This window comes from Piliocolobus tephrosceles, chromosome 8, assembly GCF_002776525.5.
Source record: "Piliocolobus tephrosceles isolate RC106 chromosome 8, ASM277652v3, whole genome shotgun sequence".
Taxonomy (NCBI): domain Eukaryota; kingdom Metazoa; phylum Chordata; class Mammalia; order Primates; family Cercopithecidae; genus Piliocolobus; species Piliocolobus tephrosceles.
Window position 1 is genome coordinate 141,145,376 of NC_045441.1, and position 23,335 is coordinate 141,168,710.

General features: G+C 42.2%; 1 protein-coding gene across 1 annotated transcript in view; it reads left to right on the top strand.

Moving 5' to 3' along the window:
• The first annotated feature begins 234 nt into the window (after positions 1-234).
• The window catches only part of ACTR3B (actin related protein 3B), a 69,523-nt gene continuing 46,422 nt past the window's right edge, over positions 235-23,335 (top strand). Inside the window, exon 1 of the mRNA XM_026447011.1 lies at positions 235-420. Coding sequence (XP_026302796.1) covers positions 377-420 — 44 coding nt within the window. The 5' untranslated portion in view covers positions 235-376. The remainder of the gene's footprint in view (positions 421-23,335) is intronic.

Here is a 23,335-nt window from a genome sequence, read left to right on the forward strand (position 1 = left end):
CCTCGCAAGGTGACATTCGAGCGAAGACTTACAGGATGAGAAAGGCGCCAGGCCTCGGAAATGGGGTCACGTTCATGTAAGTCAGTTAAAAATAAACCCCAATCTCTCCAGCAGCAACGTTGGACGTGTGGGGCCAAGAAGCCTCGCTGCCAGCACTAAAGATGGCGCGCCAGGGGAGGGGGCGGGGCACGCGCGCGTTCTGATTGGCCAACCGGGGGAGTGACGTCACGTGTCGGCCGCCGAGCATCCGGGCTCCTGGCGGCGGCGCTGCGGAGGCTCGCGGGAGACGCGGCGCGCAGGGCGAGCGGGCGGCGGAGCGGACAGCGGCGGGGCGCTCCCGGGGGGCCGGCGGGGCCGAGCGCCGCGCGTCCCGAGCATGGCGGGCTCCCTGCCTCCCTGCGTGGTGGACTGTGGCACCGGGTAAGAGCCGCTTGGCGCCCACCCCCGCTCCTCCGCGGCCCCGGTCCCGGCCCCCGGCGTCCACCTGACCTGGAGGTCGAGCTGTGTCCGTCGCCCCGGGCTTGAGCACCGCGACCACCTACCTGGGCAGGTGGGGCGCCGGCCGCCGCTTCCCTCCAAGCCTTGCTCTGACGTCTTAAAACCCCCTCTTCCCCGCCGGGAAGGGCCACAAGAGGAAAAGCACGGAGGGGAGGACGCGGTGCCCACTCTGAGCTAGCCCGGCGCTCCTCGCCTCCCCCGCCCACGTGGCCGGGTCCCTGGACCCGCAGCCCGGCTCCGGCCGCCGCCGGGGTGGACACCCTGAGGGGCACCGGGAGGGCGGGATCTTCCCTCCTAGGAATATTCGCCAGCGTGAGGCACAGATCACTGCAGATCCTTTAACGTCACTCACCTCCTAGCGAACGGTGTCCCTGCCTTCCAGCGTTCTCAGCACTGGCCCTCGTTCTGTGCCCGCGTGTGCGTGTCATTCCTCCTGGCTGAGGATTCTTTACCACCTACTTGTGGAGAGAATTGCATCGATCTCCCAACTTGACACCCTTTTTACTGCCCTCCCTGCGCTTTTCCAGTAAGAAATGGCACACTCAGGCCAAGCTCTCGCTTTGGTTTGCATAGATTTGCCTTTTCGCTGAAAAATGATGTGTTTAAAAAGACTCCATTTTGAAAAACACCCTAAATTTGGGAAAGCATGTGTGTGGAATTGTGGTACAGGGTTTTGTTTTTAACTTTTTGAGTGTGACCACTTCGATGCCGTTAAGCTATTAAAGATAGATCTTAGGAAATGCCCTGAAATATCGGTGACCCAAGTTAGCTGGTTGTAGTAAGCTGATTGCTGAATCCATGTAGCTGGTAGTTTGGGAATACAAGCTTGCCTGCTTGCGTTATGGATGTAGTGCTTAGTAAAATAGCCTGGATGTAAATTTGGTCTCTTAGAGATTTTTTTCAAGAAGGGTTTTTAATCATTTTTGCCACAGAATATTCCACGGCATGTTCACCTTACCCTTGATTCTTTTCTGTAGAAAAATGCACTCGGTTTGGTTTCCTTGACAACCTTGTGGGGGTGCCGTCTTTAATTTGCTACAGTCCGTCTCCTACTGGTAGTTTCTTCCTTTTTGCTGCTGAAGCGACCAGAAGTGGTTATGGACTGGAAAAATCTGCCTCTTTGCTTGTATGAGTTCTTTTTGAAATACACATCATATCAACCTTTGTAGCTGTTTATTTTAGAACTTGCTTTTCTACCTAAAACTTAACAAGACAAAGTCAGCGTTGTTGATACTACAACTCCTCTTAACTCATGCCCTCCCCCCACCCCGGTGGGTTCACCTCATGTCCCCTCAGGTCTGGTTGTGTCAAGAATGAAACCAGCAGGTGAAAGTATTTTTCATTTCCATATTTGCATGTGAGATTTTTGCTTTGTATTTTTGGTCTTGCAGAACTATTGAAGTATAAAGGATTTCTTGATAGTAGCAATAAAATAATGCTCACAGAGTTGTCATCCCTTTCATATTAGTAAGTCATGGACCTTACTCATCTCTCTTGCTATAAATACCCAAAATGTCATGCTCAGTTTTGACCTTTTGAGGTAAGTGATTAATGTAGCTTGGCTCACTTGGAGATTCAGCTTCTATAGATCGTTGTTTTGTGGCCCAAAGTCATGCTTCAGAAGTTGGTGTCAAGATTTAGAAACGGTGGCAGGGAGTCCCCGTATGAATTCCCCACAGCCAGTGTATGGCCAGAAGGAGCCTGAAAGAGCCCGAATTTTCCAGCTTGAGCACATCTTGTATTTCCCAGAGAGCTAAAATGATTTTTGGCTTCAGTTTTGCCTCAAAATAGGAAAAAAAAATGGTAAAATTCAGATTCAAATTCAAAAATAACCAAGCCAAAGGAAAAGAACGGACCTAGGAAGTCACCCTGAGCTTTAGCCCAGTGGCTGCTGAAGTTGGTCCGCACATTTGAGCTTAGTCTTCCTATCCAACAACATCATAAGAGTCATAGTTATGTAATTTCTGTCATCAGAAATCAAGAGAAGTATCTGTTTCTTGGGTGAAAAAAGCCTTTTTTGTAGTACTAAATTGTAAAAACAATGTTGAGCTATACATAGTGGGCACTAATGATTTTTTCGACAGTGTGATAAACAGTATTTTTTATAAATAAATTTCATCCCAGTATCCTTGAATCCTCCTCTGGTAAACTCCGAGACTAACTGAGTGAGCACTGGTGTGCTGGGGGCCAGGATAATATGGACAAAGGATCTGCCGAATCCAAAAATAAAGCTTCATCTATTTAAAGGGATGACTAGGCTGCATAGTTCTCAGAGAATATTTCACAACTCCAGTCTCACTTCTCTGAGCCAAACTTTTTAAATGAAGTCTTTTACATTTTTCAACTTACTTTGAAATAATTTCAAATCTACCGAAAGCTGGAAGAGAACAAAAAACTACTGTATACTCTTCTTCCAGTTTTACCAACTGTTAACATTTGCTTTGTCACAGTCTGTATGTCCATCCATATTATTATTACTTTCCTGCACTGTTTTGAGAGTAAGTTGCAGACATCACTTCCTTTTATATCAAAATACTTCAATGGCTACTTTCTGAGGACACATTTTCTCTTCTAGAATCACATACTAATCATCAAAATCAGAAAATTTAACATACGTACAAGTAGTATCCTATATACAGTACAGATTCTTGTATTGTATGGAATATCACCCATAAAAGACCTCCCCATCTAGCGTCATACGTTGCATCTGGTGGTTGTCATGTCTTTTAAGTCTAATTTAATCTGGAATAATTCCTTAGCCTTTTTTTGTCTTTCAAGATGTTGACATTTTTGATAGCCAGTTGTTACCTAGTCTTTCTCTGTGATGATACAGGCTAGGCACATTTGTCAGGACTGTCACAGAAGTCCTGCTGATCCTTCTTAGTGAATGCCATCAAAAGGCTTAAGATAGGGACTTGCCTCACTCTTGATGAGGTCCACTTGGATCGTTTGGAGAGGGTGATGTCCACGAGGTTTCTTCACTGTTCAGTTACTGTTTTCCTTTGTAATTAAGAAGTCATTTGGCTGGGCGCAGTGGCTCATGCCTGTAATCCGAGCACTTTGGGAGGCCAAGGTGGTGGATCACCTGAGGTCAGGAGTTTGAGATCAGCCTGGCCAACATGGTGAAACCCCGTCTCTACTAAAAATACAAAAATTAGCTGGGCCTGGTGGTGTACGCCTGTAGTCCCAGCTACTTAGGAGGCTGAGACAGGAGAATTGCTTGAACCTGGGAAGTGGAGGTTGCAGTGAGCTGAGATCGGGCCACTGTATTACAGCCTGGGCAACAGAGTGAGACTCTGTCTCAAAAAAAAAGAAAGTCATTTGTGGGGAAGTATTTTATGTAAGTATTCTTAAACTTTCATCCATTAGTTTTAAGCATCCATTGGTGACTATTTTTTTTTGTTTTTTTTTTTTAAAGACGGAATCTTGTTCTCTTTCCCAGGCTGGAGTGCAGTGGTACAATCTCTGCTAACTGCAACCTCTGTCTCCTGGGTTCAAGCGATTCTCCTGCTTCAGCCTCCTAAGTAGCTGGGATTACAGGCATGAACCACCATCCCTGGCTAACTTTTTGTATTTTTAGTAGAGATGGGGTTTCACCATGTTGCCAGGCTGGTCTTGAACTCCTGATCTCAAGTGATTCACCCACCTTGTCCTCCCAAAGTGCTGTGATTACAGGTGTAAGCCACTGTGCCTGGCCCACTGTGATTCTTGCCTGAATTGCTTATTATGGTGATGATTGCAAAATGGTGATTTTTAAACTCTATTATTCTGTCTCCATTTATTAGTTAACATTTTATCTTAAGGGAGAACTTATCCATAGTCCTCATTTGTTTATTGATTGTATTAGTTGTCGTTCTGTTCAAAGAGTGATAATCCATTATGCCGTCCTTATTGTCATCAGTGGGTTATTATCTATTGCCTTGATTTGTTTTGATACTTAAATTGTCCCAGATTTGGCCAAGTGAAGCTCATTCAGGCTGGCTCCCATGTTCTTTATTTTTCGTTTATTTTTTGAAATGGAGTCTCGCTCTGTTGCCCAGGCTGGAGTGCAGTGGTGTGATTTCGGCTCACTGCAACCTCTGCCTCCCTCTGAGTAGCTGGGATTATAGGTGTACACCACCATGCATGGCTGGTTTTTTTGTATTTTTAGTAGAGATGGGGTTTTGCCACGTTGGCCAGGCTGGTCTTGAACTCTTGATCTCAGGTGATCCGCCCACCTCGGCCTCCCAAGGTGTTGGGATTACAGGCGTGAGGCACTGCACCTGGCCTTCTATGTTCTTTAGACATGTCTTCGTTTTTTGAGCATTCTGCTGTTATCAAAAGAATGCAAGGGGCTGGGCCCAGTGGCTCACACCTGTAATCCCAGCACTTGGGAGGCCGAGGCTGGTGGATCACCTGAGGTCAGGAGTTCGAGACCAGTCTAACCAACAAGATGAAACCCCGTCTCTACTAAAAATACAAAAATTATCTGGACGTGGTGGCATGCGCCTGTAGTACCAGCTACTCGGGAGGCTGAGGCAGGAGAATTGCTTGAATTGGGAAGCGGAGGATGCAGTGAGCCGAGATCTCTCCACTGCACTCCAGCCTGGCGACAGAGTGAGACTCCATCTCAAAAAAAAAAAAAAAAAAAAAAAAAAGGCAAGGATATCTTTTTGTATTTTTTGCCTGAGTATCTGTGGTTTACATTTTTAGAAATGGGATTTCTGGGTCAAAGGGCAAATGCATATGTAATTTTGCTAGGCAGTGTCAAATTCCACTCATTAGTGTGCATTCTTACCAGTAATGTGTGAGATACCTGTGTCTTATAGACTCACCAGTAGAGCCTTTGCCGATTTGTAAAATTACCAGCCTAGGAGAAATGATATCTCAATGTCTTTGTTTTGTGTTGCTGTAACAGAATACCACACACTGGGTGATTTGTAAAGAAAAGAATAGGATGGTGAAGGTGACAGCAGTTAGTTGGAGTGAGCATCTCCCAAAGCTCTACAGTGTGGCCGAGGACCTCGATTGCTTGATTTTACATTGTTCTTTATTTTACTTATTTATTTTTATTTTGAGACTGGGTCTTGCCCTGGCCTGTTTGGTTTTTTTTTGTTTTTGTTTTTTTTTGGAGACAGAGTTTTGCTTTTGTTGTTCAGGCTGGAGTATAATGGCGTGATCTTGGCTCACTGCAACCTCTGCCTCCCAGGTTCAAGTGATTCTCTTGCCTAAGCCTCCCAAGTAGCTGGGATTACGAGCATGCACCACTATGCCCAGCTAATTTTGTATTTTTAATAGAGATGGGGTTTCTTCATGTTGGTCAGGCTGGTCTCGAACTCCCGACCTCAGGTGATCTGCCTGCTTTGGCCTCCCAAAAAGCTGGGATTACAGCCGTGAGCACCTGGCTTTTTTTTTTTTTTTTTAAATAGCCATTGCAAATATTGCGAGATACATTGTTACGGGAAGTCCCTCGCCCTCCCAAAAGCTACCCCACTTCTCTGTCAAGAGAATGGCCCAGTTCTCTCCTGAGTCCACAAAGGGGAGGTGACAGGATTGCTTTCATGTACATTATGTAATGCAAAATTTTAAAAATCTTCACCTGAATACTTTTTGTTTTATTTTGAATAATCAGCCATCATGGTCCCCATTTTTGTCCCCAACTTGAGACGTATGAAGGCTTTTGGTCTCCCTGGGAGTGGGTGGTAGTGTGGAGGCAGCCAGGGCATACCTGTACACTGACTTGAGACCAGTTCAGTAAAAGTGCACACCTTAAAAAAAGAAAAAAAAAAGTTTATTTGGCTCACAGTTCTGGAGGCTGCAGAGTCTCCGAGCATGGTGCCAGCATCTGGTGAGGTTCTGCGTGCTGTGTCATCCTGTGGCGGAAGATGGAAGGGTAAGAGCGGGTGAGATTGTGAGCATGAGAGAGGGCTGTACTTCGTATTTTTTTTTTTTTTTTTTTTTTGAGACAGATTCTCGCTCTGCCGCCCAGGCTGGAGTGCAGTGGCCCGATCTCGGCTCACTGCAAGCTCCGCCTCCCGGGTTCACGCCATTCTCCTGCCTCAGCCTCCCGAGTAGCTGGGACTACAGGTGCCCGCCACGTCTCCCGGCTAGTTTTTTGTATTTTTAGTAGAGACGGGGTTTCACCATGTTAGCTAGGATGGTCTCGATCTCCTGACCTCGTGATCCGCCCGTCTCGGCCTCCCAAAGTGCTGGGATTACAGGCTTGAGCCACCGCGCCCGGCCTGTACTTCGTATTTTAACAACCCACTTTCATGATTATGATAATCCTTGGGTTTATTTTTTCTGTCTCTTCATTTCTCTAGCTTTTCTCTGGGGTTTTGGTCTTTTGCTTCTTTATTTTTAGAAGCTCTTCATGTATTAGAGTCTTTTGGGTTCTGCAGACCACTCCCAGTTCCAGTGATTTGCTAGGAGGAATCAGGACTACAGTGAAAATGTACAAAGCAAATCAGCCAAGGGAAGAGACGTGGGGTGGAGCCTAGAGGAAACTGGGGCAAGCTTCCCGAGTCCTCACCCAGTGCAGCCACGCAGGATGCACTTAATTCCTCCAACATCAGGCTGTGACAACATGTGTGCAATACTCTGTACCAGGGAAGCTCCTCAGAGACTCAGGGCCCAAGATTTTCACTGGGGGCTTGTCATGGAGGCACCCTATGCATAGCACATGTCAGAATTCCAGAGTCCCAGAAGGAAAGCAAGGCATTGGCATAAACCACATTGTTTGCCACTCTAGGCGCAGTGAACTACTTTTAGCATTTAGGGAATAATGGGAACCTCCCAACCCCAAGATCTAGATGCCAATTAAAGGCCATTCCTCCAAGCAGGACTTTCTAAGAGACTGCAGTCTCAGGCCCATTAACTTTCTTTTGCACATAGGGAATATTAACCCTTAATGGTATACGTTGCAAATATCTTTCCCCTATTTATTATTTGTCTTTTACCATGCAAAGTTTGTTTTCTTTAGCAGTCGGATTTATTAATCTTTTCTTTATTGTTTCTAGATTTTGAGTCATAGTTAAGAAAGGTTGTTTTCATTCCCAGATTATGTGATGGTTTATTTTTTCTTTTTCTTTTTTCTTGAGACAGTCTCACTCTGTTGCCCACACTAGAGTGCGGTGACACAGTCTCCACTCACTGCAGCCTTCACCTCCCGGGTTCAAGCGATTCTCTCACTACAGCCTCCCGAGTAGCTGGGACTACAGGTGCGTGCCACCACATCCGGCTAATTTTTGTATTTTTAGTAGAGACGGGGGTTTCACCATGTTGGTCAGGCTGATCTCAAACTCCTGACCTCAGGTGATCCACCCACCTTGGCCTCCCAAAGTACTGGGATTACAGATGTGAGCCACTGTGCCCAGCTGGTAGTTTTTTTTTTTTTAATGGTTTCATTTTTTTCATTTAAATCTCTAATTCATTTGAAATTTGTCCTGAGATAAGGTATGAAAAATGAACCCAGTTGGATCCACTTTTGTGTGTGTGGCTATGGCTGTCCTGTTTATCTCAACATAATTTATGGAAAAAACCCAACGATTGGAGATGCTGCCTTTATCATGTGCTACATTTGTCTATGCAATTGTGTTTCTTTCTGATTTTGTATTGCGTTGTATTAGTCTATTGGTCTGTTCATAATAGCAGCACCACACAGTTTTAATTAGGCTATTTAGAATGATTTCATTTCTAATGGTTCCAGCTTCCCCTGCCCATCGAATTCTTTTTTAGAGCTTTCCCATATATTTTTGCTTGTTGTTCCTCCAAGTGATCTTTATAATCAGCTTCTCTAGTTCCAGGAGAGAAAGCCTGATGGCATTTTTATTGGGATTGTATTAAACTTAAAAATTAATTTAATGAGCATCATCGTCTTTATAACACTGAGTCTTCCTATCAAAGAACATGGTTTATCTTTGTTCAAGTCTATTGAACTTGAACAAAGTTCAAGTCTATTTTGTGTCTTTTAGGAATACTGTGGTGTTTCCGCAGGTAGGTTTCTTGTTAACTTTATTTATATCTGTGTATTTGATTTTTTTTTTGCTGTCATAAATGGTGCCTTCTCTTTCATTTTATTCTCTGTTTTTCTTGAATATATGAAGACAGTTTTTTCATTTCTAGATTGCATGGTGGTTTTTCATGGTAGTTATTCATTTTATAACCTGCTGCTTTACAGAATACTCACATTATTTGTATGAATTTTTCCCTTGATCCCTAGGGATTTTCAGGTATAAAAACTTGTCATTGGGCCCGGCGCAATGTCTCACACTTGTAATTGCAAGCACTTTGGGAGGCCAAGGCGGGCAGATCACTTGAGGCCAGGAATTCAAGACCAGCTTGGCCAATGTGGCAAAACCCTGTCTTTTCTAAAAATACAAAAAATTCAGCTGGGTTTGGTGGCACACGCCTGTAATCCCAACTACTTGGGAGGCTGAGGCAGGAAAATCGTTTGAACCTGGAAGGCAGAGGTTGCAGTAAGCTGAGATTGAGCCACTGTACTCCAGCCTGGCCAACAGAGCCAGCCTCCGTCTGAAAAACCAAAACCAAAACCTGACAATGGCAAAAGAGATTGTTTTACCTCTTCCTTTCCATTTTTAGGGACTCTAACTGCTTTTTTATTGACATAGTGCAGGGGCCAGTACCTCCAAAACAATGTTAATTTAGATTACAGTGGAGTTAGTGGGCATTATTATTTTATCCCTGATTTTAGTGGGATAGTCTTTTTTTTTTCCCCCCCCATTTATTGTGGTCGAAGAGGGTTTGTGAATGTTCTTTGTATTCTTTTTTTTGAGTCAGAGTTTCACTCTTGTCGCCCAGGCTGGAGTGCAGTGGAGTGATCTCGGCTCACTGCAACCTCCACCTCCTAGATTCAAGTGATTCTTTTGCCTCTGCCTCTCAAGTAGCTGCGATTATAGGCACCCGCCATCACGCCCAGCTCATTTTTTATATTTAGTAGAGACGGGATTTCACCATGTTGGCCAGACTGGTCTTGAATTTCAGACCTCAGGTGATCCACCCGCCTCGACCTCCCAAAGTGCTGGGATTATAGGCATGAGCCACTGTGCCTGGCTAGGAGATATAATCTTTGTAAGTTCTGAGTTTAATGTAGCTATATGAACTATCTTATTAGTGATGTTATTTAGGGTTTCAGTTTTTTTTTTTTTTTTAACTGAGACCGAGTCTCCCTCTGTCACCCTGTCACCCAGGCTGGAGTGACATCTCGGCTCACTGCAGCCTCCACTTCCTGGGTTCAGGTAGTTATTTGCGTCAGCCTCCTCAGTAGCTGGGATTACAGGCACCCGCCACCATGACTGGCTAATTTTTGTATTTTTAGTACAGACAGGGTTTCTCTATGTTGGCCAGGCTGGTCTCGAACTCCTGACCTCAGGTGATCCACCCACCTCTGCCTCCCAAAGTGCTGGGATTACAGACATGAGCCACTGCACCTGAACTCACTTTGTGTGTGTGTGTGTACCTAGTCTGTCTTGGACTGAGAATGGCATACTAAGGCCTCCTGTTACTAGTCTCCTATTAAGGTCTCCTTGCATTTTCTGTGGGTCCTGCTTTATGAAAGTTGTTGCTGCCATGTTGGTTGTCTAGATGGAAATAACTTATTTCTTCACTAGAGTTGTTGATTTAGCATATTAAGTAGCCTTCTAATTGTTTTGTCAGCTGAGTTCTGCTTTGTCAGATATCAAGATGTGTGATCCCTGCTTGCTTCTCCTTGTGTTTATCTGATGTATGTTTGTCCATCCTTTTATTATTCTTTCTGAATTGTTTGTACCCAAAATATTGTTTGATTTTGCTTTTTAGTCAGTGTGAAAATGTTGCCTTTTATTGGATGACTTAAGCTCATTTATACTCATAGGTGATTTAAGCATATTTATATGTACTGATATGATTGATATATTTGGCCTTAGTTTTGCAATATTTACATATATATGTATTTAAACATAATCTTTTGCCATATAGTCCATTTTGTTTGATTTATATTATATCTTTTTTGGTGCACTTTAGGGCAGACTGTATTTTTGTCTAATGGTTATCATGATATGTAGTCCTTTTATTCGTGGCTGGTTTCTGTTGGCTCCCAGCTGTGAGTAATCATGAAATTAGCTTGCATCTCTTCTTCCCCTCCCGCTTCTCCTTTTCAGCATCTGATTTGCAAAAAAAGCCATCTAATTAATAAAAATTTTTAGCAGTCAACAAGTTTATTATATTTTATGTGCATTCTTTTCATGTTGCATTGGACCTGTATTGACAGAGGACAGAGCCATAAATTACTATACTTTTTCCCTTACAACTGCCATAAAACCTTCATTTAAGAAAAGTTCTCTGTAGCATTGATTTTACCATATGTCGTATATCCTTTTCATACTAAAAGATTCTTTAATAGTTTATTGGGCATATGGTGCTATAAATACACATTCACGTAACACTACTTCCTGGAACCTCCTAAAAATGAACAAAACTAACCAAAAATAGAAAACAAAACAGTTAAAATTCATATCGCATTTTATGAAATTTCCAGTGAAGTGTGGATCCATTTGCGGGAGGATACTGAGATGTGGCATTCCTGCCCATCTCTGGCTGGTTGCAGGTGTCTAAGCATACGTTTCTGAAAGTACCACTCACAGTCCTTACAGCGGAGCTAGGAGCTGATGGATGAATGGACCACTGCCAGAGAAGCATATTCTGGCAGCAGCTCCTTTCCATCCTAAAATATAGCAGGGCATGCTGGGCTGAAAGAGGGATCATGTAGTAACAGTGTCATTATGTTCTTTGACTTTGTGTCACTAAAGGAGAAAACCTGTGAGGACGACCAGGTTATATCTGATCAGAAATTGCTAATATCTAACATAAGGCATTTCCTCTTAAAACTGCCTGTCCTCCACAGTGAACTTCGGAATTAGACATATGCCCAGAACCAAGGATTTAGTAGAATTAGTAGGAAAGTATACCCAAATTCAGGCTCTGATTGCTCACTGTTCAGCCAGTTCTTCTAAACAACCAGAGGACTACACAGATATTTCAAGACATTGTATTCAGTATCATTGTAAGCAGGGCGAAGAGTTGTTGAGCAAGCAGGTCCAGGGAGACCTGCACCCATTCGAAGCTGAGTGTGAAGCAGAAAGGACCCACCATGGGACTGTGCACAGAAAATAAGGAAAGAAACATAACAAGCAAAAATAGATGAGAAAGTATACTTTGGAAAGAGTACTTCAGTAATTAGAGTGGAATTTTATTTTTTTATTCTTCATTTTTTGAGACGGAGTCTCGCTCTATCCCCAAGGCTCGAGTGCAATGGCTTGATCTCGGCTCACTACAGCCTCTGCCTCCTGGATTCAAGCCATTCTCCTGCCTCAGCCTCCCAAGTAGCTAGGGTTACAGGTGCCTGCCACCACGCCTGGCTAATTTTCATATTTTTAGTAGAGGCGGGGTTTCACCTTGTTGGCCAGGCTGGTCTTGAGCTCCTGACTTCAGGTGATCTGCCTGCCTCAGCCTCCCAAAGTGCTGCGATTACTGGTGTGAGCCACTGTGCCCGGCTAGAATGGAATTTTAGATAAAACCACTTTGCTTTTTAAATTTAGACAACATGAGCTCAATAAAACAAAAGAACAGAGAAGTAATTTTAAAAGATTAAAGAAAGCTAAAAGGAGGACATGGAGGTCAGTCAGCTGACATCCATAAGGAAAGAAATAGAAAACTGAAATCATTTCAGGAATGAAAAGCATGTTGGAGGTTGCATGAGGTAGTACCAGTGGTTCTGAAATCTCTGACATGGAGGATCAACTTCCTGAAATTACATAGACCATGGTAGGAAAGAACAAAGGGCTAATGGTGATTAGAGAGAAGATGGAAGCTGTGGGAGAAGAGTCCAGAAGGGATCGACTGTAGTCAGAGCTGGTGTTCCTGAAGAAGAGAACAGAGCGTATGGAACAGATGTAACATTAATAAATAAAAGACAAAGTTTTCCTGGAATATAATGAAAGATCATATAATAGTAATATAAGGACTCACTGTGAACTGGAAAAAATTCACTGAGTCATTAAAATGGAGGCGTATCCTGGTTAATTTATAAAACCTGAAAGATGGACCAGGCACGGTGGCTTGCGCCTGTAATCCCAGCACTTTGGGAAGCTGAGGCGGGCGGATCACCTGAGGTCAGGAATTCCAGACCAGCCTGACCAACAGGGAGAAACCCTGTCTCTACTAAAAATACAAAATTAGCCAGGTGTGGTGGCGCACACCTGTAATCCCAGCTACTGGGGAGGCTGAGGCAGGAGAATCGCTTGAACCTGGGAGGTGGAGGTTGCAGTGAGCTGAGTTTGCACCATTGCACTCCAGCCTGGGCAACAAGAGTGAAACTCCATCTCAAAAACAAAACAAAATTGAAAAAACCCTGAAAGATAAAAGAATCCTATATTTAAGCAGGAAAAAAGCAAACTGGCCACCTCTAATGGAAAAAATAAAATCATGTTAGTCTTGGGGTTTTCAGCAATGTAATGTGCCAAAAGGCGATGAAGCAATGCTTAAGAATGTTGCTGGGGGGTGCGGGCACAGTGGCTCATGCATGTAATCCCAGCACTTTGGGAGGCCAAGGCAGGAGGATTGCTTGAGCCCAGGAGTTGGAGACCAGCCTGGGGAATGTAGCAAGACCCTGTCTCTATTCCCCTGGCCCCCGAAGGAAAAAGCCGGGTGTGGTGACGCGTGCCTGTAGTCTCAGTAACGTGGGAGGCTGAGGTGGGAGGATGGTGTGAATCTAGGAGTTCCAGGTTACAGTGAGTTTTGGTTGTGCCACTGCACTCCAGCCTGGGTGACAAAGCGAGACTATAGCTCAAAAGAAAAAAACAAGAGTAGGAGAGTTAGGGCAAGAAGGAGGACAATGTGATTGGATTGAAATGTCATTAAAATGCAGCATAATAAGACATTTACAAATGGGCAAAAGCTCAGGAATTAATAGCATTCAGAAACCTCACTGAAAAATCTACTTGCAGATATAACCCAGCCAACTGAAAGATGAATCAGTGAGGGCTCCAGAAATAGAGAGGTTGAAGTATGTATAAAGATACCAGCTTCAATAACTGAATAATCTTTCTTGGAGAAATAAGCCAGAACGAAAAAAAAAAAATTGAATAAATACGGACTCAACCTTAAAAATGTCAACACAATGATAACATGCCCTGGCAAAATTTCCTGAAAGTCAACAGTATCACGGGGAATTAGGTTACGATTGGGCCGGGCACGGGAAGTGGGAGTGGGAGCAGGAGACAGCACCTGCTAATTGTTGTATCTTTCAGAATATGTAGTTAAGGAATACGGTTTCATTTTTTGAAATTGATAAATTGAGAAGGCTATTATACTAAAAGCAGACTTTGTATACCTTTGGAATGTACAAATTGAGAGGAAGAAAAGCAAATAAAATAGATTAGGGAGTAAAAGGAAACAGGCAACAACAAGGAATAGTACAAAAGTTAAAACAAGAGTAAGACTCTTCTGTTGCACATGAGAGGACCTCACCTGGCATGGACTCAACTAAATTCACTTTCTGTACTAAACAAAAACTATGTGGGTTACATATAGGTCAGTCATTCAGAAAGTAAAAGGATGGAAAAAAATTCAAAAAAGAAAGTAAAAGGGGCCAGGCAGGGTGGCTCACGCCTGTAATCCCAGCACTTTGAAAGGCCAAGGTGGGTGGATCACTTGAGGTCAGAGTTTGAGACCAGCCTGCCCAACATGGTGAAACCCCGTCTCTACTAAAAATACAAAAATTAGCTGGGCATGGTGGTGGATTCCTGTAATACCAGCGACTCAGGAGGCTGAGGCAGGAGAATCGCTTGAACCCGGGAGGTGGAGATTGCAGTGAGTGGAGATCGTGACACTGCACTCCACCCTGGGCAACACAGCGAGACTCTGTCTCAAAAAAAAAAAAAAAAAAGAGCAAAAGGATGGTTCAAAAATAAGTCAAACAAACGCACAGTAAAAGAAAGCATGAGTATTATTTGATTGCAAAGCAAAAAATTTTAAATGAAACAAGGGTTTAATTGTTATTTTTTGGTTTATTTACAAATGTTTGATTTTATCATTGTACTCTGACCCTGCCAGTTAACTGTAAGTGCAAAGAACCTTTGCTTTACACATTCCAGAAAACTTCTAGAGAAGGCCGAAGACAGGGAAGGGCAAGTGCCCAGCAGTGTGGGGCAGGAGAGGGGTCTCACCATAGCCTGAATATTTTGGGCTGTCCACACTTGCTCCTAAGTCCTCCAGTTCCAGTCCCACAGGTACCTGGGCACCAACCAGTTCCAGAGTCTTTAAGAATCTAGGGTATATGTTGAGCTGGTTCTCACCTCTTGCCACTGCTGGCTTTCTTATATCTCTAAAGTCAGGTACGATGGGTCCTCAACTTTCCAGGACCAAAGTCTTGCTGTTGTCACCTTTTCTTTTCTCCCTCAAGGTTTAATATTGTTTTAAATTTATTTTTCTTTTGAGACGGAGTTTTGCTCGTTGCCCAGGCTGGAATGCAATGGCATGATCTCAACTCACTGCAGCCTCTGCCTCCTGGGTTCAAGCGATTCTCCTGTCTCAGCCTCCAGAGTAGCTGGGATTACAGGCATGCGCCACCATGCCCGACTGGTTTTGTATTTTTAGTAGAGATGGGGTTTCTCCCTGTTGGCCAGCCTCGTCTTGAACTCCCAACCTCAGGTGATCCGCCCGCCTTGGCCTCCCAAAGTGTTGGGATTACAGGTGTGAGCCTCTGCGCCTGGCCTAAATTTTTTTTTTAAAATTTTTAAAATAATAGCTAAAAATTGTTTTTGCCTTGGTTTTAGTGGGGCTTTGGGAAAGAGTGAAATTAGATAATATGTTTAGTCCATCATTTAAACAGTTAAAACACTTTTGAAACATTTTAACTGGAAGTCAGAGTTTACCTTATAATAATGTTCAGAATCCACAGAAGGGCAGTATGCTTTATGATCTTATATATACGAAATAACATAGAGAAAAATAAAAAGTACTCCGAAGGGGAAATAGAAAATTTAAGCACAGGCAAAGATACTGGATTTGGATAAAACATTTAACTTTATATATTGAATTCTTCATGCTATAGAGACTATGCTTTTCTATGCAACAACCCAAGGAACATTAAAAAAATAGGTCATGTAATTTACATTGCACAATATGGAGATTGTACGTTGTTTTAAAACTATCATTAGGATCTGGGAACAATTTTACTTTTATCAAAACCATATTTAAACTGTGAAAAATCTTAGGAGGGAGTAGAGCTATTCTGCTTGAAGTTTGGGGTTTGAGACTGGACCTCACCAGGGGTCTCAATCAAAAGAACTTCTCACAGGACACAGTTTGAGAACACGAGCCAGGCGTGGTGTCGTGCACCTATAGTCTCGGCCACTCAGAACGTTGAGGCAGATGATTGCTTGAGGCCAGGAGGTCAAGGGCTGCAATGAGCCATGATTGCACCGCTGCACTCCAGCCTGGGTGACAGAGTGAGACCCTGTCTCAAAAAAAAAAAAAAAAAGATGTAAAACATTGTTTTAAGGTGTAACAGTTCTACTTTCAAACACAAATTACTTGACCTTAGGGTCATTACCTTCTGCTTAAGACACGTGTTTGGAAGAGGAGTTTCAATTATATATAAATATGTTGAGTCAACAGTAGGTTAGTTCTCCTGACTTTGTAGAACTGAAAAGTCTACATATTATGGCTGTTGAAAGATAGGAGCATGTAACAAGTAAAGTGAAAGAGTCTTTGTGCAAGGACTGTTTAAAATGTTTGGGGCAGGCTGGGCGTGGTGACTCAGCCTGTAATCCCAGCACTTTGGGAGGCTGAGGCGGGTGGATCACCTGAGGTCGGGAGTTCGAGATCGCTTGACCAACATGGAGAAACCCTGTCTCTACTAAAAGTACAAAATGAGCTGGGCATGGTGGCACATGCCTGTAGTGCCAGCTACTTGGGAGGCTGAGGCAGGAGAATTGCTTGAACCCAGGAGGCGGAGGTTGTGGTGAGCCGAGATCGTACCATTGCACTCCAACCTGGGCAACAAGAGCGAAACTCCGTCTCAAAAAAAAAATAAAAAAAAAAGTTTGGGGCAAATAATGATATATCGTATCTACAGAGAGAAGCATTGGAAAGATGCACAGGAATAGAAGGTGGGTAGAAGGCAGAAATGGGGTAGAGTAAGACTTCTTAAGGGATACCTTTTTATATTGCTTTGAATTTTGACCTATAACATATTCTTTGTTTAAAAGGCAGAGGTGTAACTATTGGTAGTGCTTTATGCAGCTGTTGACTGGGTCTGCTTCCATGGCTTCCTCTTCTGTCTTTCGTGATTTCTGTATGAGAAAAGGTCTCAGAAAAGTCAAGGGACCCGTGGAAGATGGGATGAGTTTGAGAAATGGCTGGCAATCTGTAAGTATAGTTGATGTGTTTTTGAGAGTAGTGCCTACCTCCATCATGCTAACTTTTGGAAGGTAGTGTTAAAAAAACCAAGGGCTTTTAATGTAAAGGTGATGGTCTTAAATGCTTATATACATGTGTTTGGGAAAATTGGATTAGTGTAGTTCTTCCCACTTGGGATAAAATATTTATGTGTGTGTGTATGTGTGTGTGTGTGGAAGAGAAACGATATGAAATTTTAGCATATAGAGGAACTTTTAATGTAGAAACAGGAAGGAAATTATTCAGGAAAATAATTGGTAGATTTGATCACCTAGACTGTTTAAATACTTATATTTCAGGAAATGTATAGCAAGGTAAACAACAAGCTGGGAAAAATTAGCAATGTTTGTGAGCAAGCACAAATATCCTCAGTATATAAGCATTCACACAAATTGATAAGAAGCACTAAAACTCCAGTAGAAAAGTAATCTAAGGAGAATTCATGAGAGAAATAGAGGTCACTAGTATATGGAAAAATAATATTCAGTAGTAAGTAAATAAATCACTGCATGATGAAATCCTACTTCTTTTGAATTAGGAAATATTACCCAAAAATGGCAACATTTAACACTGAGGTAGGGATTATTACCCACATTTTAGAGATGAAGAAACCAAGGAATGAAGGAATTAATTTACTTGCCTGAAATCACAGAGTAGGTGCTGGGATTTGAACCTAGCATTGTGGCCCTATTAAGCTGGCCTCACATTATAAATATATAATATTTTCAAGCACTTTCAAGCTATATTATACATCTGTTTATGGCAGTAACTATGCATCTTCATTTTTGATGGTTGTATATAATATTATTGAATGGATGTAATATAATATAATTTAATATATCCTCTATTTTGAGTGTTTCCAGGTTCTGGTGTTTGTTTTGCTATTATATTGCTTCCCCGAACATTTTTTTGTGTGTCTATCTTTGCATACATGTAAAAATACTTAGGTAAGTTCCTAGAAAGGCACTGTTTGGCTAATAGGGTGGGTATATGCATTAAAATTTTTGATAGCTAGTGCGACCTTTTATACTGGCTTTTTAACCCTTTACTATCACCTGTGTATAATTTACCACCACCTTCAGTATTGGCACCAGTTTTGAGTGGCTTTGCATTAAATTTGTAGGTAGATATAGTAATATTCAATATTTTTACAAATATTGACTCTTCCTCATCCTGAACCAATTGACCAGAAAAATATAAAAAAAGAAAAGACTCTTCCGGTGTAAGATTAAGGTATGTCTCTATTTGTCTGCTTGTATATAGAAAGTTTATTTAAAGAGCAATGTTGTTTTTAAGGGTAGGAGTAATAGCTTATTTATGTAGTTATGTAGTTTATTCTTAAGGGTAATATTCTGTTGCTGTTGCCATTCTAAGTGGGATGTTTTCATCCATTATATGTTCTTATTGTTAGATAGGGAAGTTATTGATTTTTGTCTCTTCATTTAGTAACTGGTCATCTTTTTGAATTTTTTTATTGCTTTTAGTTTTTCACTTAATTATACAGTTATCATCTATAAAGAATGAAATTCGGCGGGCATGGTGGCTCATGCCTGTAATCCCAGCACTTTGGGAGGCCGAGGTGGATTGCCTGAGGCCAGGAGTTCAAGACCAGCCTGGCCAACATGGTGAAATCCCGTTTTTACTAAAAATACAAAAATTAGCTGGGCATGGTGGTGCACGCCTATAGTCCCAGCTACTCGGGAGGCTGAGGCAGGAGAATCACTCAAACTTGGGAGGTAGAGGTTGCAGTGAGCCGAGATTGTACCACTACACTCCAGCCTGGGTGACAGAGCAAGACTCCGTCTCAAAAAAAAAAAAAAGTTGAATTTTAATCTCCTCCTTCTTCCCAAAATCTTTTCCTTTACTCCATTCTTTTTGATTTGTAATACCTAGTTCTTCCTAAACAGTGTAAAATCAGAATAATGATAGTAGATCTCCTTGGCTTAATTCTGGCTTCAATAAGGATTCTTAAGTGTTTCATTTTATTTTGGTTTGAGATTTTTTTTTTTTCCCCATCATCTCTTCCTAAGGAATCTCTCCCTTTTTAGCTTAAGTTTTTTACTTTGTTTACTTTCCTAGATTGAGCCTAGATTTTTTTTTTTACTACTTCTGTTTTTTTTTTTTTTTTTTTTTTTTTGAGATAGAGTCTCACTCTGTTGCCCACGTTGGAGTGCAGTGGTGCCAGGGCTCAAGCGATTCTTGTGCCTCAGCCTCCTGAGTAGTTGGGACTGCAGGCACGTGCCACCATGCCCAGCTAATTTTTTGTATTTTAGTGTTGAGATAGGGTTTTACCATGTTGCCCAGGGTGGTCTTGAACTCCTGAGCTCAGGTGATCCAGTGCCTCACCCTCCCAAAGTGCTAGGATTACAGGTGTCAGCCACCATGCCTGGCCTTTTTTCACTACTTCTTAATTGCATAGTTTGAATTGAAAAGCATTTCCTACATTTTTTTCATAGAGTACCTATACACACAGTGTTTTAAATAATAAGACAAAATTGCTGCATTTGGTAGCTGGGCTCTGTGGCTCACGCCTATAATCCTAGCACTTTGGGAGGCCAAGGTGGGAGAATCCCTTGAGCCCAAGAGTTTAAGACCAATCTGGGAAACATAGGAAGACCTCCCTCTACAAAAAAAATAAAAAAAACTTACCTGAGTGTGATGGCACGTGCCTGTGGTCCCAGCTACTTGGGAGACTGAAGTGGGAGGATCACTGGAGCCCAGGAGGTTGAGGCTGCAGTGACCTGTGATCACACCACTGTACTCCAGTCTGGGTGACAGAGTGAGACTGTCTCCCCGAAAATAAATAAATTAAAATAAATAAATAAATAAAAAAAGGACATATGGGTTCTTTCTTCTGAACTTCTGACCAGTATTAAACTTCAGTATTATAGATACATCTTGCTAAATGTGGGTGGAAGGAGGTCTTGGTAGAATGTGACAGTGAGGTTGGGGAGCTTGCATTATATAAAAATGCTAAAGGTGACTTCATGTGGCATAGTTGAGGTCAGTGAGTTCTAGGCTGGTTGACCACCAGAACCATGCGGGTGAGGAGGGATATTAAGAACACAGATGTCCAGCCTTCTCTGGAGATTCCCATTTACTGAATCTCGCACAACCTCTGGGAATCTGTTTCAGGAGTTCCCCAGGTGATCTGGTCAGCCACATGTGGCTTATTCTTTCTTGATGCCTACCGAGATCTTAAACTTGCCTTCCAGGTAAAGTAAGCCATGATACAACTGGAAAACTCAATCTGAAGTCCTGTATCCGATAGGTAAACATTCTGAGGAACACTTTGAGGACCTGGACCATGTTCACCCGCCTCCCCATCCTCAGTCTGAGTGCTGAGTGCGGCTCAGTGACTAGTGCAGTGCCTGCTACGTTGTTTCTAGCTAGTAAATTGGTTGAAATAGGGAAGTTTCTGTTTTTGGTAAATGGTGTCTTGAGCACTTGCCTTATTTAAGAACTGTGTTTTGCTGTTGCTTTTTTGGTCCTGCTCTTCATGGCATTGAACTGTGATGTTATCATGGGACAGGGCAGTCTAGCATTGAATTCTCCTGGGAAAGAATTTGAGGATGCGTACTTTTTAGATGACATCTACTGAAGTATATAATAGATTGTTATTGAAGTTTGGGATGGATGAGGCTGTGTCGGTGCAGATTTTATTAAAATTTTAAATTTGAATGTCTCTTAAATTTTGTTTGATGTTTGTTATGATTATTCAAAGTAACAAAACTTCAAGTGTATTTGATATTATTAATATATAAGGAATAGTCCAGGAAAATGGAAAGATATTACATTAGGATAAACTGAATTTGTGCTTTTGCCAGTGTTTTTTAAAATAACTTCAGTTCTGCTAGGAGGGTAAGGATCTTATAGTAAGTTGTTAGCACATGAGAATATTAGGGCCAGGCATGGTGGCTCATGCCTGTAATGCCAGCTCTTTGGGAGGCCGAGGCAGGCAAATCACAAGGTCAGGAGTTCGAGACCGGCCTGGCCAACATGGTGAAACCCCATCTCTACTAAAAATACAAAAATTAGCCAGGCATGGTGGCAGGTGCCTGTAATTCCAGCTGCTCAGGAGGCTGAGGCAGGAGAATCGCCTGAAATAGGAAGGCGGAGGTTGCAGTGAGCCAAGTTCGCACCACCACACTGCAGCCTGGGCAAAAGAGCAAAACTCCATCTGAAAAAAAAAAAAAAGTTAATTTCCTCAGTCATGAAAATCATCGTTGGCTTAATGTCATTGATACTCAAGGTACCTGTGTGACTCTGACACGGAGGCCTCCTTCCAAGATGATACTGTCTAAAAGAATGATGTGGCTCCAGAATCTGAACGTTCCAGCAGCTGCTTAGTTGAATTTTAGAGCTGTGGGCCTAACAGCGCTCAAGTCTGTTTTTGTAGTCTGACATTTTCCTGCTGTGGGTCATAGTTACGATTTCAGGGTACAAAACTTTGAGATGGAAATGACGCATAGTTGTTGAAGGCCTATCGGGTATCTACTAGATCTACCATTTGTTTCATACATTTCATTCTCACCACTATACAAATTAAACTGTCCATGGTGTACAGTGGAAAGAATGAATGCCATCACTTGGGACACAGCACACATTGCTTGTTTTTTTGTTTTTTTAACTTTTCAGATTTTTTTTTTTTTGAGACAGGGTCTCGCTGTCACCCAGGCTAGAGGGCAGTGGTGCAGTCATAGTTCACTGCAACCTCGAACTCCTGGGCTTAAGGGGTCCTCTTGCCTCAGTCTGTTATCTCCATTTTACAGTAACTGACATACAGATAGGTAAAGTAACTTGCCCAAAGATACACATTTGGCAAATAGTGGGGTTGGGATTTGAACTCAGTATGGTGCCAAAGTGCAGAATATGAAGATGATATAACAGCCTCAAACTTAGCACCTAATTTTAATAAATGTTAACATTTTACCATATTAGTTTCAGTGTTTTTTTTTTTTTTTTTCTGAAACCCATTACACATAGGCCACTGCTTCTGTTTAAGTAGGAAATTATAGGAGATGTGATTTTTTTCTGGTTCCGTCAGATTCTTTTTCTGACTTTCAGCATCCCTCTTGCAACTATTGGTCCTTCCCCTAGCAGTCTGACGGTGATTACCTTTTTTATAACTGGTGAGGATACATTGAGCAGTTATTTCTGGAGTATTTGCCATGTGCCAGGCACTGTGCTGGGGGTGTAGATAGAACTATGAGAAAGGACCCTGTTCTGGGCAGCGTGTGGAACTCATAGTCTAACAGTGTGGGAAGTTGGATTTATTTCAGCATAAGGTGCATCATTTTTGTGGGAAGTAGCTGATGTAGCTTGTTAAAGACACAGATTTGATGATTTTAGTGATTTCTGGTCTGCTTGTTGGATTCTGTGGGCATCTTTAGCCTTGGGTTAGTAATTCACTTATTTATATGTATTTTCTGGAATATAATTCCAGATGTTAAAATTGGGAAGGATCTGGAATTCTAAAGGTCAGGCTCTGTTGCCTCCATTCTGGGTTGGCTCTCAGTTGGCTCTGAACTCCACCTTGTAGGTGGAACCCTGGAGTGGAGTTGTTGTGGGTCCACTTGGCCTCGGACTCTGTTTCCGGCTCTTGAGTTGTGGAACTGGAGAGGGCTTCACATGGTCTTACCTCCAGAAGCTCCTGGTAGGGCCTGAGGAGTCTCAGGACTTGGCATTGCCCTGGCTCCTGTGGTTTGAAGACCTTAGATCCTGTGGAAGTTCAGCAGTCATATGTGATTTGAGGGGAACTAACTTTTTTTTTTTTTTTTTTCTTTCGGTCTCTTATCCATTCACTGTGTGTTCAAAAATAGTAAAATTAGCATATGGTAAAATATATTTAAAAATTGTAAAATTAATTTATTAGAATTTGGAAGTATTACCAGATCAAAAATTTAATATCAAGCATCTTGAAATAATTTTTAAGCAGAATGAATGAATAAAGTTAGTTTCAACACTGCTAGTATTAGCTAGCATTATTACAGAATGACGGCTTGGTTGTCCAGACGTTACTGTTAATTAGAGTAATCCTAATAAGGGAAGCGCTGATGAGTCTTCTCAATTTACTTACCGCTTTTCAACTTTATTTCCAGCAGATGGTTCTGAGTGGTGTTTTTTTTTTTTTTCCACCACCCCCCCTTTTATATTTAGGAGATTAGCAAATGCTTTTGGAACAGATAGTAGTATTTTGGCATTTGTTTTAGTTAAGACTTTTGGAATCTATCATGCAGTGTCTTGACAGAAAATGGGCTCCTTCTGAAATGAGATGATAAAGAGATGCTCTTGTCAGATGATTCTCAGGAGACGGCAGTAGCTGTTTCTTAGACATATGCCATGACATTTTAAGAAAATTATATAATCATTTTCTAACCGCCGCCCCCCACCCCGCAAA